The sequence below is a fragment of the Telopea speciosissima genome, chromosome 2, assembly GCF_018873765.1.
Source record: "Telopea speciosissima isolate NSW1024214 ecotype Mountain lineage chromosome 2, Tspe_v1, whole genome shotgun sequence".
Taxonomy (NCBI): domain Eukaryota; kingdom Viridiplantae; phylum Streptophyta; class Magnoliopsida; order Proteales; family Proteaceae; genus Telopea; species Telopea speciosissima.
Window position 1 is genome coordinate 70,959,834 of NC_057917.1, and position 17,384 is coordinate 70,977,217.

General features: G+C 39.1%; 1 protein-coding gene across 1 annotated transcript in view; it reads right to left on the reverse strand.

Annotated features, from left to right (window-relative positions):
* Positions 1-17,384, reverse strand: part of LOC122650057 (truncated transcription factor CAULIFLOWER A-like) — a 35,786-nt gene extending 18,402 nt beyond the window's left edge. The window contains exon 1 of the mRNA XM_043843353.1: positions 17,162-17,384. Coding sequence (XP_043699288.1) covers positions 17,162-17,346 — 185 coding nt within the window. The 5' untranslated portion in view covers positions 17,347-17,384. The remainder of the gene's footprint in view (positions 1-17,161) is intronic.

Genomic DNA, 17,384 nt, shown 5'->3' on the forward strand with positions numbered 1-17,384 from the left:
ACATTTATGTGTGAAATTATTCCATTTAATTCTGCATTTTTATCAGGTTAGAATGGAGCTACCTTGGGTATTTTCTGTCTTTTCCAGGGTACAGGGGTATTTTATGCGATTTCATGCTATTCTGGACTATCAGGCATCATATCTTCTAATTTACACGTAAAGTGGTCCAGTTTTTTTCATGGTTACAAAGAGGGCTGAATTCTGAGCAAGATGGACGTGTTGCAGTAAAAGTACGCATCGGTTTCGAAGTCCATTCATGCGATTAATTTTTTTGGGCCAGAAAATAAGTTGAAATGCAAACCCGAGCCCAGAACCAAGGAAGATTGACTGGCATAATACAAGTGGGCCCCTCCTTCATTGTTGGACGAATTTCCTCTATTTTATTCTCTTATTTTATTTCCTCTCCTATTTTCTCTCTTCCATATATTTTATTTATTTTTCTTTTTTTCTTTCTCCCATTCACTTTCCTTTTTTGTATTATTATTTTATTTTATTCAAACCCCACACGTTCAAAATCTCTACTTCTCTCCCATCTTCTCTCAAACTCTTCCACAGATTCCACTTTCCTAAAACCTATTTTATCTTCCTAATTCCTCTCCACTTAAAGCTCTCTTCTCTCCCATGTGCTGCCCATATTTCTATCTCCCACCTAATCTCCCATCTCCTAACATTCCTATCTCTCCTCTAACTCCCATATGCTGCCCGTATCCCTTTCTCCCATCTCCTCACGTTCCTAACCTCTCTTCCATCTCCCTCACGGATTCTCTATCTCTACCTCTCTTCCATCTCTCACGTTCTCTTTTTCTTTTTTTATTATTAATTTCTTTTTAAAAACAGCAACTATAAAACCCACAGACAGATTCATTCAAAAGCAACAAAAGACCGTGCTCTCTTTCTCTTCTTCTTCTCTCTATTTTCCTCTTTCTTCTTGTGTTTGTGTTTTGGATTTTGGGTTCCACAAGGGGAGAAGGATCACTGTTCCAGCAGTTTCATCTCTATAGATCATTGTTACCATTGCTGCCCTTTGTCTCTTAGCACCATGATTGGCTAAGTTTCCTCTATCTTTAGGTGTAGATGAACTAATGGTGTTTGCTATTTAAAATTCTGGTTTGCATTCTTGATTGCTTGATGTTGAGACCCCATCCCTATTTGGATAATTTTAATAGATATATTAAGTTGGAAAATTCTGTTTCTGTGATTCATTATTTTTCATTCAAGCAATGCTATTTTGTTCTTATGTGGTTGTACCGATGATGGATTATAGCTAAATGAACTAAGCGTGTCAAACCCTATAAGTGAAGGACGATAGTACTCGTCAAGATAGTCCATACCTAGGAGGAACCCTACATTCTATGGTATTAATAGGCCTATGGTTATAATAAACCGAAGCATGCAACCGAATTGAATAGCAACCCATTGGGGATTCGAACCCTAAAGATAGTCTTCTCCCGTATTTACATATTGTTGTTAACTTAGATTTGTTTCTTTTATTCGTAGTTTAAAATCAGATTTATTGTAATTTAATTTTCATCACTTTCATCTTATCATCTTAGTAATTTAGCCTTCTAGTTCCCCGTAGATCGACCCCTTACTTGCTACTTGCTAGATTAATTTAGGGTTTTATTTTTGACCGGTTAACGACACGATCAAATTTTGGCACCATTGCCGGAGAATCGAAGCACGGTTGCTAAGATTGATTGAGATGTTTTGTGTTACTTTGTTTTAGTTTTAATTTTATAATTTCATAATTTTTATTTTTATTTTTAATCTCTTTATTAGGTTAATTTTAGTATACCTAACATTCTCTTTATTTGTGCAGGAAGCCGAGTAGATCGAGTAGGACAAGCTATCCGTTTGGTTTACTTTTAATTCCTAGACTTTATGTAATAAGGGTTATTTTATGTAATTTTTTTTTATTCCAGCATTAGATTAGGTGTTTAGGTTTAATTTTCATTCCCCCAGCCCCTTAAGATCATGTGTAACCGTTCATCGGGGGCAGCACGTGGAATTGCACAACCGCCAACAACAGGTAAGTATTTTCATTAGTTTTAAATTAGTTAATTGTTTTACTTTTTAGTTCTGATTTTTATTTTTTATTGAGTTTTTTTATTTAGATCACATTTTAATTTTTAGTTTTAATTTCTGTTTAATTAGCACGTTCAACCTGTGTTGTGTTTTATGCATGGTTGGCATTCTTTGCACCCCAACCTGACTTCCCTTGACCTAGAAATAGAACGATCTGTGGCTAGACTTAAGGATAAGGATAATAGTAATAAAATGGGTGACGAAAACCAGCCAGGAAGACCGTTGAGTGAGCACTTCACTCCAACTGCCTATACCCCTGCATCTTGTATTCAGTTGCCCGCCATTCAGGCTACTTAATATGAGATCAAGTCCAACATCATACAGATGTTACCATCCTATTATGGACTTGCTAATGAGGAGCCCAAGCATCTTGATGAGTTTTTAGAGGTGTACACTACAGTCAAATTCCAAAACCTCCCTGAAGATGCCCTAAAGTTACTCCTATTCCCATTTTCCCTAAAGGACAAAGCCAAACACTGGCTCCATTCCTTGGATTCGGTTAGGATTTCTACATGGGCGGGAATGCAGCAAGAATTTTTGAAAAAATTCTTCCCTATTGGCCGGACTAATAGCCTTAGAAGAGCCATTACTAGTTTCTCCCAATTAGAGGGCAAACAATTTCATGAAGCGTGGGAGAGACTCAAGGAATTATTTAGGAAGTGCCCCTACCACGCTGTCCCGAAATGGCAGTTAGTCCAATGCTTTTATGATGGCCTCCATGATCGATATAGGCAGATGGTAGACTCCTCTTGTGGTGGAACATTTATGCACAAGAATGAGACGGAAGCATGGGATCTTTTTGAAACCCTTAGTGAGAATTCCCAACATCATGCTTCGGCCTCTCGGACTGAGATTCCACACACAGGATAACCAAAGAAAGGTGGTCTTAATGAGATCAACCCAACTATAGAGATGGCTGCTAAGATTGACATGCTGTCCAAGAAATTGGACTATCTGATGTCTGTAGGACAACATTTTATGTCCCCTTTCCCAATGAGTTTCCCTAATCAGACTGATGCCTGTGCCTTATGTGCTAGCCCTAGTCATTATGTGACGGACTGTCCTTCGGCTGCACAATACCCTGAATTTGTTCAGGAACAGGTACAAGTGGCTCAAGGTTTTCCTAAATTAGGTAATAATCCTTTTTCCAATACTTATAACTCGGGATGGCGAAACCACCCAAATATTTCATGGAGAAACTCAGTACCTAATAATCCTCCAAACCCACCATATAGGCCACCATTTAATGTTCAATCTGATGCCTGTAGGGGTGGACAACCACCATATATCCTCAACCCCAATAGAGTCAATCCTTTGAGGAAAAGGTGCTAAAAGCATTAAGTGGACTCGAGCAGAACACATAGCTGCTACACTCACATACTCAGTCCATTAATAAGCTAGAGAACCAACTAGGTCAACTAGCTAATACTATAAGCAGGAGGGAGGCTGGCCAATTGCCAAGTCAGCCAATAGGTAACCCAAACTATCAAATGGGTTTAGGGAAAGAACAGGTCCAACCGGTCACAGTCCTAAGGAGTGGTAAAAAGGTGGAAAAACCTGATACACCCTTAGCTACTAATGAGACGTTGCCTACTAAGTCTCAAAGCCAGGGAGAGGCTGAGTCAACCCTAGAGAATTCTGGTGGTGGTGTAGAAACACATGAGTCCATTACTGAAACACCACCTGTGGAAATCACTCATCAGTTCCCAAGGAAGGGGCTGCACATTCCCATTGTGGAGGGACCATCACTTGACTCTTACATTCCGAAGGTTCCTTTTTCCTATGCCCTTCAGACAACAGCCCCAGACTATTTGGATAAAAAGGGTACAAAGATGCAAGAGATGACAGACTTTTTCCAATAAGTTCGCATCAATCTTCCCCTTTTGAATGCTATCAAGTAAGTTCCTGCTTATGCTAAATTTTTAAAAGACCTCTGCACCCAAAAGCGTAAGTTGAGAACTCAAATCCCTAAGACTGTCCATTTGATTGAACAGGTTAGCTCTGTAATTTTCAGTCACCTACCCCCTAAGCTTAAGGATCCAGGTGCTCCTCTTATTTCCTGCATCATTGGAGATCTCTCCATAAGTGGGGCACTACTTGATTTAGGGGCTAGTGTGAATATCTTGCCTAGTTCAGTCTATGACAGATTTGGTTTAGGAGATTTGAAATCCACTGAGGTCATCCTTTAGTTGGCAATCGTTCAGTCAAGGCACCTCGTGGTTTGTTAGAGGATGTTTTAGTGAAGGTGGAAGAATTGTACTTTCCTGTGGACTTCCTTGTCCTGGATAAGGATATAGCCACCACAGCCAAGCTTCCCCCTATCATTTTAGGGCGCCCCTTCTTAGCTACTGCAAATGCTTGCATAAATTGTAGATCGGGTGCCATGGACATCTCTTTTGGGAATAAGAAGCTTAGGCTTAACATCTTCAATGCATCCTCAGATTCCATTCAAGAGGAAGAGTGTTTTGCATTGGATTTATTAGATGAAGTTGTGGCTGATCACACTTCTCACATGCTCATTGATGACCCTTTGCAACACTATGTGATGCTTGGAGATGAGTCTGAGGCATACACTGAAGAGGTACATACTTTGCTGGATTCCTCACTCTCTTCAGAACGGCCACCTTGGACAGTTAGGTTTGAGCCTCTTCCCCCTTTGGCTACAGCTCCCCAACCTTCTTCTCTAATATCCCCTCCAAAGTTAGAGCTTAAACCTCTTCCTTCCACCCTTAAGTATGCATTTTTAGGGGAAGGAGAGACCTTGCCTGTTATTATCTCATCCGATCTTTCATCCAGGCAAGAAGCTCAACTTTTGGAAGTTCTTTCTGAGTACAAGGCTGCCATTGGTTGGTCATTGGCTGATCTTAAGGGTATTGACCCTTCAGTCTATATGCACATGATCTATTGTGAGGAGGAAGCAAAACCCTTTAGGAACCCACGACGTCGTTTGAACCCTAATATGAGGGAAGTAGTGAAGAACGAAGTAGTAAAGTGGCTTGATGTTGGCATCAAATACCCCATCTTGGATAGTCAATGGGTCAGCCCCACTTAGGTTGTCCCTAAGAAGTTTGACATCACGGTTGTTTCCAACGACCAACGTGACCTTGTCCCAATTCGTAGGTTGGCGTGTTTGTATTGATTATCGGAAGCTGAACAAGGTCACCCACAAAGACCATTTTCCTTTGCCTTTCATTGATCAGAGTTTAGAGAAATTGGCTGGGCAGAGCTACTTCTGTTTTCTTGATGGTTATTTGGGATACAATCAAGTTCCTATATGTCCCAGTGATTAAGAGAAAACAACATTCACTTGCCCTTTTGGTACATTTGCATTCAGACGCATGCCATTTGGGTTGTGCAATTCTTCGACCACCTTTCAAAGGTGCATGATGGCCATCTTTTCTGACATGGTTGGCCAATCTTTAGAGGTTTTCATGGATGACTTCTCTGTCTTTGGGTCATCTTTCAATGAGTGTCTCCACCGTTTATCTCAGGTTCTTAAACGGTGTGTGGAGACAAACCTCATTCTTAGTTGGGAGAAGAGCTATTTCATGTTCAAAAGGGTATTGTCCTCGGCCACATTGTTTCTGCACGAGGCATTGAGGTTGACCCAGCCAAGGTTGATTTGATTGCTAAGTTACCCCCTCCCACTTTCGTTTGGTAGGTTCATTCTTTCTTAGGCCATACCGGCTTCTATAGGCGTTTCATCAAAGACTTTAGCTTGATTTCTAGGCCCCTGTGCAGTCTGCTTGCAAAGGATGCCCCTTTTATCTTTGATGATAAATGCCTTTATGCTTTCCACACCCTTCGTGATTCATTGGCTAAAGCACCCATTATGAGGTCACCTGATTGGTCTCTCTCCTGTGAGATCATATGTGACGCGTCCGACTATGTTGTTGGTGCTGTTTTAGGCTAAAGGGTTGATGGGAAGCTTGTTGTGATTTACTATGCTAGTAAAACCCTCTCTGATGCTTAGATGAATTACACCACTACTGAGAAGGAGTTACTAGCAATAGTTTTTGCCCTTGATAAGTTTAGATCATATCTTTTGGGCTCGAAGGTGATTGCCTATTTGGATCACTCAGCTCTTCAGCATCTCCTATCCAAGCGTGATGCTAGGCCGAGGCTCATCCGATGGATTCTCCTCCTTCAAGAGTTTGACCTAGAGATCAGGGATAAAAAGGGGTCGAAAAACGTTGTAGCAGACCATTTATCCCGGATTCTTCTGGATTCCCCTCCCACACCAGAGTTGGTTCGGGAAACTTTTCCCGATGAGCAGTTGTTTTTCGTTTCATCAAAATTGACTCCATGGTATGCATTTATAGTGAACTATCTTGCTGTTGGACAATTACCTCCTGATTGGGATAAAGTAGCTCGAGATAAATTCCTCTCTACTACGCGATACTACTACTGGGAGGATCCAGAATTGTTTCGATACTATTTGGACCAGGTCGTTCGTTGTTGTGTCCCTGAGAGTGAGTTTCGGAGCATATTATCATTTTGCCATACTCTTGCCTGTGGGGTGACACTATAGTGGCAAGAAAACTGTTGCCAAGGTACTGCAGTCTGGTTTCTATTGGCCCACATTATTTCAGGATGCACACACCTTCTGCAAGGTGTGTGTGAGATGCCAACAAGTTGGTAATCTATCCTGACATGATGGGATGCCCCTGAGCCCTATCATAGTAGTTGAGATTTTTGATGTTTGGGGTATAGATTTTATGGGCCCATTTCCTGCCTCATTCGGTATTGAGTATATTCTTGTGGCAGTTGATTATGTTTTGAAATGGGTAGAAGCCAAGGCTATGAAGACCAATGACCACAAGGTGGTTATGTCTTTTATTCTGGAGTACATCTTTAGCCGTTTTGGATTTCCTAGGGCCATCATTAGTGATGGTAACTATCCTTTTAGACATTGGAGGTTAGAGGCTTTACTGAAGTACTCTATTACCCACAAAGTGACCACCCCTTATCATCCCCAAACATCTGGTCAGGTGGAGGTATCTAACCGAGAGATAAAGCGGATATTGGAGAAGACAGTTAGACCGAACAGTAAGGACTGGTCTACACGGCTGATTGATGCTTTGTGGGCTTACAGAACTGCATATAAAACTCCTATAGGTATGTCTCCATACCAATTAGTTTTCGGTAAAGCCCGTTATCTTTCGGTTGAGTTGGAACACCGAGCATATTGGGCTATAAAGATATTTAATTTTGATACGACTCAGGCTGGTTCCACTTGCCATCTCCAGTTATCTAAATTGGAGGAGTTGCGCAATGATGCCTATGAGAGCTCACGCATCTATAAGGACCGAACTAAGGCGTTTCATGATAAACACATAGTTCGGAAGTCCTTTGAGCCTAATCACCGTGTTTGGCTCTTTAATTCTAAATTGCATTTATTCCCAGGGAAATTGAGATCTCGGTGGGATGGGCTTTTTGTGGTTGTATCTGTTGCACCTCATGGTGCTATTGAGATAAGAAATCCACAGAATGGGAACACTTTTAAGGTTAACGGTCAAAGACTGAAACCCTATGTTGATGGCCTTGCTGATGGCCAATTAATTGAGTCTTTAGACCTAGTGGATGTGGATTATGATCCTGCTTCTGATGGACTATCCTGAGCTTTACTGTCGTCTGGCTGAAGACGTAAAACTTAGCGCTCTTGGGAGGCAACCCACTTTTTTTTCTTTAGTACTTTTGTTTTTGTGTTTGTTTATTTTTGTTTTTTTTAGGTAGCTGCTACTGATTGTTGGATGCATTGTTCTGCCGTATATTGCTGATTTCTGGTACACTCCTTCCCTTATCCCTGTTTTTATTCTTCTGCATGTATTGATGACACTGCATACTTTAAGTGTGGGGGGTTGTGAGACCGATTGACAGACTTATTTTTTTTGGCTTTTGGTAAGTTTTACATGTCTCTCTGTTACTTTGATGCGAAACGTGGGAGAGAGAGACTTAGGAACCCTAATCTGAAGTAATGAAAACCCTGTTGAGAGGACAGTAGTTAGTATGTATCTTAAGGTGGGTTTTGACTCAGACAATAAGAGCCCCATCTTGTCGAAGGGACAGACCACTTGGCTGTCTTGTGTTTCTTTGAGCTTTTGGTTAGGAGTTGAGACCAAGTTTAGTTTTGGCGTGACATAAAAATTTAAATAAAAATTAAAAATTAAAAATTTAAAAAAAAGGGAGAAAAAAAATAAAGAAATAAATAAAAGAAAGAGTTAAATTCCTTGGAGCTAGACAGGGCACTCCGCCTCAAGAAGCGAGGTGACTTGATCGACACTCCTTGGGGTGAAACCTCTGAAAAAGAACTCTAGCATCACTATCCTTGTGGATATATGTAAGAAACAAAGCTACCAAGTAGCTTGGGTGTCTTGTGTAGTGACCCTGCATGACATTTGAGGAACAGAAGTGGAATAACAAATGGAGTTCATTGTTTTGAGAAAAAAAAAAAAAGGAAGAAATGTCATTGCCTTGGTACAATTGTATGGTAAAAAATGCTCCGAAGCCTAAAGTCCTTGGTTCCCTTAACGTCATGAGTGGTCTTACCTTAAGTAAGATGGTGTTTGGAAGATATGGGGAGATTCCCTAATTAGGATGTGTACATGTTGCTAGAATCAATACTGGGTAATAAGAGCTCAAGTGTGGGGGTACCTTTGTCTTCTTGATCTTAAGTAGGGCATCTTAGTTTCGGGTTTGGTGTGTGCTTCTTACCCATTGTCAAAATTTAAACTTGCAATCACGAATTTTGTGTGTAAATTCCCTGCAAACACTCACGAGACAAAACTCGTCCACTAGGGGTAACCTAAGGGTTTAAAGGCTTGTTGCACATGCTAAGTGCAACCGTGATTCCTACGAAAGTGAGTAAGGTTTTTTTTTTTGTTTTTTTTATTTTCTTTTTGCTCAAGGACTAGCAAAATCTAAGTGTGGGGGTATTTGATGAGCACATTTATGTGTGAAATTATTCCATTTAATTCTGCATTTTTATCTACTTAGAATGGAGCTTTCTTGGGTATTTTCTGTCTTTTTCATGGTGTAGGGGTATTTTATGTGATTTCATGCTATTCTGGACTATCAAGCATCATATCTTCTAATTTACACATAAAGTGGTCTAGTTTCTTTTTATGGTTACAGAGAGGCCTGAATTCTGAGCAAGATGGACGTGTTGCATTAAAAGTAGGCATTGGTTTCAAAGTCTATTCATGCGATTATTCTTTTTGGAACAGAAAATGAGTTGAAATACAAGCCCGAGCCCAGAACCAAGGACGATTGACTGGCATAATACAAGTGGGCCCCTCCTTCATTGTTGGACGAATTTCCTCATCTATTTTCTCTCCTATTTTATTCTCTTATTTTATTTCCTCTCCTATTTTCTCTCTTCCATATATTTTATATATATATATTTTTTTTTTCTTTTTTTCTTTCTCCCATTCACTTTCCTTTTTTTTTTTATTATTTTTTTTATTCAAACCCCACACGTTCTCAATCTCTACTTCTCTCCCATCTTCTCTCAAACTCTTCCACGGATTCCACTTTCCTAAAACCTATCTTATCCTCCTAATTCCTCTCCACTTAAACCTCTCTTCTCTCCCATGTGCTGCCCATATTTCTATCGCCCACCTAATCTCCCATCTCCTAACATTCCTAGCTCTCCTCTAACTCCCATATGCTGCCCATATCCCTTTCTCCCATCTCCTCACGTTCCTAACCTCTCTTCCATCTCTCACGTTCTCTTTTTCTTTTTTTATTATTAATTTTTTTTAAAAACAGCAACTATAAAACCCACGGACAGATTCATTCAAAAGCAGCAAAAGACCGTGCTCTCTTTCTCTTCTTCTTCTCTCTATTTTCCTCTTTCTTCTTGTGTTTGTGTTTTGGATTTTGGGTTTCGCAAGGGGAGGAGGATCACCATTCCAACAGCTTCATCTCCATAGATCGTCGTCACCATTGCTGCCCTTTGTCTCTTAGCACCATGATTGGCTAAGTTCCCTCTATCTTTAGGTGTAGATGAACTAATGGTGTTTGCTATTTAAAATTCTGATTTGCATTCTTGATTGCTTGATGTTGAGACCCCATCCCTATTTGGATAATTTTAATAGATATATTAAGTTGGAAAATTCTGTTTCTGTGATTTATTATTTTTCATTCAAGCAATACTATTTTGTTCTTATGTGGTTGTACCGATGATGGATTATAGCTAAATAAACTAAGCGTGCCAAACCCTATAAGTGAAGGACGATAGTACTCGTCAAGATAGTCCATACCTAGGAGGAACCCTACATTCTGTGGTATTATTAGGCCTGTGGTTATAATAAACCGAAGCACGCAACTGAATTGAATAGCAACCCATTGGGGATTCGACTCCTAAAGATAGTCTTCTCCCGTATTTACATATTGTTGTTAACTTAGATTTGTTTCTTTTGTTCGTAGTTTAAAATCAGATTTATTGCAATTTAATTTTTATCACTTTCATCTTATCATCTTAGTAATTTAGCCTTCCAGTTCCCCGTAGATCGACCCCTTACTTGCTACTTGCTAGATTAATTTAGGGTTTTATTTTTGACCGATTAACGTCATGATCAGATATAACCAACAAGAAGGCATTGACTTTGATGAGACATATGCTCCGCTAGCTAGATTAGAATAAATAAAAATGTTATTAGCATTTGCTTGTCATAAGAACTTCAAAATATACCAAATGGACGTTAAGAGTGCATTCCTAAATGGTTTTATAATGGAAGAAGTCTATGTAACTCAACCCCCTGATTTTGAGCACCCAAGTCTTCCTAACCATGTCTACAAGCTCAAGAAAGCCTTGTATGGACTGCTCTAGGACCTTGGTATGAACAATTGACTAAATTCTTAATTGAAAGTGGATTTAACACGGGTAAAATAGACACCACATTGTTTATAAAATAAAAAGGTAAAGACCTTCTTCTAGTTCAAATCTATGTTGATGACATTATCTTTGGATCAACTAATGAAAACCTGTGCTTAGAATTCAGCCAATGCATGACCAAGGAGTTCGAGATGAGTATGATGGGACAATTGAATTTCGTCCTAGGACTACAAATTAAACAAACCGAAAATAGAATCTTGATAAGTTAAACGAAATATATTAGAGAATCATTAAAAAAGATTGACATTCCGGGACAAAAATCAACCAATACTCATATGAGTACTTCACTTATAGTATCCAATGACGATGAGGGAACACTTATGGATCCCACTCATTATCGAGGCATGATTGGGTACTCTTATACCTTACAACAAATAGGCTAGACATCTTGCATGCCAAGTCTTCCTAACCATGTCTACAAGCTTAACAAAGTCTTGTGTGGACTTAAGCAAGCTCTTAGAACTTGGTATGAATGATTGAGTAAATTTTGTGCATGTGCAAGATTTCAAGATGACCCTAGGCAATCACACCATGGTGCTGTAAAAAGAATTTTCAAACACCTAAAAGGTACTTCAAACGTAGAACTTTGTTACCCAATGAACCAGAGTTTCTATTTGATTAGTTTCTCAGACGCCAACTTTATGGGTTGTCATGTTGATAAAAAAAGTACTAGTGGAACATGTCCTTTCCTAAGCTCATGTTTAATTTCTTGGTTTAGCAAGAAACAAAATTCTGTTGCACTATCCACCACCAAAACTAAAAACCCAATGCTGGTAAGTGCTATGCTCAAGTCCTATGGATGAGACAAACTCTCGTATGGGCTTAAATTGGATTCATCCCCTATCTACTGTGATAGTACACGTGCGATTTAAGAAAATACCCAGTTTTACATTCTCGAGCCAAACATATAGACATCAGACATCCCTTTCTTAGAAATACAATCCAATGAGGTGAGATTACAGTAGAACATATTGAAACTGAGAAACAATTAGCTAATATATTTACTAAATCTATTAGTGAAGAAAGATTATGTTCATTAAGAAGGGAGTTGGGGATATTTAATCCTTTTGAATAAAATTTAGAAGACCAATGGTGCCCCTGGAACCAGTACTACTGGCTCTGTAATAATAAAATAAAGAGTTCATATTTGTGGGCATCCGATCGACCAAATGAATAGTGATCAACCGGTACCACTTGAAATAAACAGGGTCGGGATGACCCAAAACTCACTTTTTGGCATTCAAGATTCATTTCCCTCACTTCCTTGTTCCTAATAACCCTAGGTCTTGCAACCTAACCCAATCGTTCACTAGTTTGGGTTATCAATCCATCATCCACTCACTCTCTCAACCCAAACTCTAACCATTCAATGGCATCTTCTCAACAAGGCCACAAGAGATCAAGGAAGAAACGTATGAACAAAGGAAAAAACAACTGGCATCATCCTCTCCTACGTATGATCAATGTCTCTTCTCCTTTCGTATTGCCTCTTTTCCTTGGGATCTATTCTCAAAAAGGAAGATTGAACAAGGTAGGAATGTAAACACTATCTCACTAATCAATTTGTCTTTCAAAACTGTTTATTATTGCTACCCTAAGCTTGTGCAACACTACTATTGCAATATGGAAGAGAGAAAGAGAGTAACCATGAATTTGGCATTCAAGAATTAAGTGAGTTGTTGGAGATAAGTAAGGAAGGAATCCTCATGTACCTTCCACCCAAGGCATTAGAAGAGTATGTCAAGGAGTTTATGGACGTGGATGATGTCTATAGTGATATCATGGCTGAGTATAGGAACACCCACAGGATCAAGCATAAAGAGCTTAAGGAATTTGCAAGACTAGTTAGTCTTATTGTTCAGTACTAGATTCTCCCTCTTAGTGGTCACAGGGATGATATGATCCCTTTTCAGGCTTATCTTACTTATTGTATCTGTACAGTAGAGTCCGTGTGTCTACCTTTTATTCTAATGAAGTACATGGAGTACACTGGAAGTAGAGCTTACAAGGGCAGCCTTCCCTATGGTAGGCTAATTACAAAGCTTCTCCACAAGCCTGAAGTTGACCTTCGAGGAGAACTGTTTGAGCCAAAGACCCTTAATATTAATTCTTCCACCATCAAACGGATGCACCTTAAGGACACTTAATGCACCTGATGAGGAGCATGAGATTAGAGAGATGGAAGGAGGAGGTAGTACATCAGCCCCACAACAGTGTAGAACAACCGCCCAGAGGTTAAGGCAGGGTCCTTATATTACCAGAGTAGATTTGGAGGCATTAGAAACTCGAACCATGGAGAGGATAAGACTTGTTGGAGCAGCATACCAACAGTGAACTGGAAAAAAGTAGACAATAGATTAGAAAAGATTAAGCAGCATAATGCTCAGCCCCTGAAGCACATCCCAAACCTCAGCCTTTTATTTGATACACCTCCACATCACCCAACATAGGACAGTTAGAACTTTAGACTATAATAGTTTTAGTCATTTCAATTTGCCATCTTAACTGTCAAGTTGTACTTTTTGTATTGACCATGTGCCTCCTAATATGTACTACTTTTGTTTTGAAAACAATAAAATAGGTTGTTCTATTATGAATGTGATTGTTCAATGAATTTTAATCATTATTATTGAAAAAAATTTGAATTTTAATCATGCATATGCTTAGGGGGAGCTAATTTTGATATTACTTGCAATGTTTTATTCCCCAGCACAAATTTAGGGAAAGTCCCTACCATTTGTTGATGACAAAAGGGGGAGAAGAAATGAGGATTCTCGTGATGATATTCTCAGTTGATAAAATTGATCAATCTTAAATTAATGTTGAGCACTTAATTCTAACTAAATGGATAAGCTACATGGATCCTTACCCTCCAATCAGCTCTATTCGAGATCATACTTGAGGCAAGACCTAAGCTAAGCATGTCTTTCCTCACCATTTCTCCCAGGTTCATTTTAGGCTGGTCCTAGCTCTTTTCTTGCCTACAATCTGAATCAAGTCACTCCTCTGAACTATAGCATTCGAAGGCCTCTGTTGAACATGACCATACCACCTTAGACGATTCTCTCAAAGCTTACCTTGAATCGGGCCAACTCCCAAATCAACTCTAATATGATCATTCCTTATTTTATCCTTCCTAGTTTTGCCACACATCCACCTCAACATCCACATCTTAATTGCCCAACATTCTGCACCTTACATTATAGTTGGTCGTATAACAGTCCTATAAAATTTTCCTTTAAGCTTTAACGGAATACCGATCACACTACACTCCAGATGCATCTCGCCACTTTATTCATCCTATTTTAATCCTCTATATCACCTTCTTTATGTACGATTGAGCCCAAATACTAAAATAGTCAGTTTGTGGGATCTCCTTCTCAGCAATATTCACTCCTTCATTAACCAATCTAGTGTGGCTAAATTTACACGCCATATTGATGCAGGCCCAGCTCACATCTATCACAAAACTAACCCAAGCAAGGTTGGACTTCAAGACCACTGGACCAAAAAAGAAAGAATCAGCCCAAGATTAACTAAGTCCTTGCTAGTGGAGAATCTCTACAATGCCTCTTGAGGTACCCCCAATAGATTGATGATGTGGAAAGCTTCTTAGTGGACAATGATGTGGCACCCACTAAATTGAAGACAACATGAAGACTCTTGAAGATAACATCAAGACTCATCAAAACCACAACCGAAACAAGAATCAATACATTGTACTTATTGTTTGGAGCAACCAACAAAAGAGGGGAGAAGAGTGTCTAGAGTTTTCCTAAGTCAAGATGTAATCTCTGCCATTGGAACCTCATTTGAATCAAGGGTTGAGATGTTGTAAGAACTTTTAGGGTTTTTGTTATTAGCCTATATTTGTTACTTTAAAGATTAGAATTTGATTAATGAAAATTGCTTTGAGCATTTTGTTAGAACCATGATGAGTTCTCTCCTTTGAATCAAGATGTGTTCTTCCCCTAGAAAAGCTTAGAAGAGTTGGTGTTTTTCCCTTTAGAAAACCTATAAGAGTTTTCACTTCAACCTTGAAGAGTTGAAGCTTTTCTCTATCTCTCAGGCATCCTAGAAGAGTTGCCTACACAACCTTGAAGAGTTGTACAAATTTCCACTTCCTAAAATTAGGCTTCTTCTAAAAACTAGAACTTTAGTATCAGTCTCCCAATCCATGACTTCCGTTGCAACGAATTAAGAATTTTAGGACCATCGATATCCCTTTCGCGGGACCATTGTAACCCCACTCCTTCTCGGGTCCGGGGCGTAACATTTAGAATCTTTATAACAAAGGATAGTGAACCAGACTACCTATCTGGAGATCCCTTTGGATTAAAACGGTTCAATAAATAAATAAATAAGGAAAAAGAGGACCTAGACAAACTGTGTAGGCTACACAATAAATCTTCTCACTGATTCCACTCCTACCTGACTTCCTGCAACCCAACTTCTCATTTAACTTGGATCAAATGAGGTTGATGTCAAGTGGTGATTGGATTATGATTTGCAACTGAGCTGAATCTAATCCATATACAGTCGATTCCAACTTCCAACATGCTACAGTATAATCTGGTTAGGATTTCCTTGTTCTGATCAGAGCATGAGTCAATTCATAGTGAGGCCTAGATTTTTCTTTATTTACTTAATTTTTCTTGTAAATAAAGCATCAGGCTAAGTCATTAGTTTACAGTACTCTTCACCTCACTAATCTCCTAACTAGAGTTTTCCCCCAACAAGACAATAAATAAGTACCATGGAAACCCTAATCCCTACACCACACTACCTCGATCTGGATGTCACACTAGTACTCCTTATTTGTTTATTTAACCCAACAACGAATTAAGAAACCAAGATTACATGATATCAGCATCATGTGTGATTGGATAATGATACGAAAATAAATTAATTGATGGAATCCAGTTAAAATGGATTCCAAACAGTTTCTTAAGTGTTTCCCTAGATGCAAACCAAACTGCAATTAACATTGAACAAAATGGAATAGAATTCTAACCAGATTAGACATGTAAAGAGAACTATAGAAGACTAATCCACTTTAGATAGATAATGAAGCGAAAGCTATTTTCTTTCCTAGAGGCAAATGCAAGTAGGAATGGGAATGAATCTGAACAATCTAAGAACCTCTCTCTTTAGCGTAAACCAAGAGTAGCCAGTAGAACCCATTGGAACTCCATTTTCAAAAACCCTAACCTCTTGCTCATCATTTCTGAGGAATCAGCTATACACATTTCGATGCATGAAGACGGAGGATTTATTCCTCCTAGCTAGGGTAAAACCCTAAAAAGAGATGTTCGAGAACAAGAAAAGATTTTCTTCGTCCAATTCCATTGAGATTGTGACACAAATGTGAAATCTTTGTTAGCCAAGTATGATGGTTTCATTTGTGATCTTCCTATGCTAGCTAGGGTTCGGTTGGAATTTCTGTGTGCGAAGAAACACTCTTTGAGCGCGCGCGCGAAAGACAGAAGAAGATTTCGCATAAAATAAGGATTTGCTAGTTGCACCAAAGACACTGAAGAATAAAACCTGAACAAGGTGAGAACTGCGAACACCGTTTGTTTTACAAGTCGTTCTTGGGCACCAAGTCAGCCCTACACACAATTGTTTGTCCGATGGTTCCAGGTTGGTCCGGTCCCCGAGACTCTATACGAATTATAAAATAAAATAACAACAGTTATATAACTAAATAATACCATTGTAACCAAATTTTCTAACCGCATGAATTTTTCTAATTAAAGTTAGCAAAAAAAGGTACGCTAAAGTCTGAAGAGAAATCATATTTAACGTTCCACTTACGATAAATCCAGTACCAAATATATACTATTTTTCACAACCAAAAAGAGAAAGAAGAAAAAAAAAAAAAAAAAAAAAAAAAAAAGATGTGTTAGTGAGTGAGAGAGAGAGAGAGAGAGAGAGAGAGAGAGAGAAAGAGAGAACGGAAAAAGGAAGAATGAGATATATACATCGGAGTTTCATAATCGAATCTTACAGAACAGCAAAGAAAAATTGATTGTTTTGAAGAAAAATGCAGCGAACAAACAAGCATTGATGAACACAATAGTTGCAGATAGATAAACTGTAAGTATAGAAAGAGAATCCAATAGGCAAAAAAACAAAACAAAAATGGCGGAGAAGAAGTGGATGGAATATGTGTACCAGGAATCGGTGGAGTACTCGAAGAGCTTTCCTTTAGCATTGAAGACAATCAAAGCAACTTCAGCATCACAGAGAACTGAGATCTCATGAGCTTTCTTCAGTAATCCTGCTCTCCGCTTCGAGAACGTCACTTGCCGATTGATCTTGTTATCGATCCGTCTCAACTGAACAGGTCCTCTCCCCATCGCTTCTTCTGATCACTCACTACTTCTCTCGAACACTT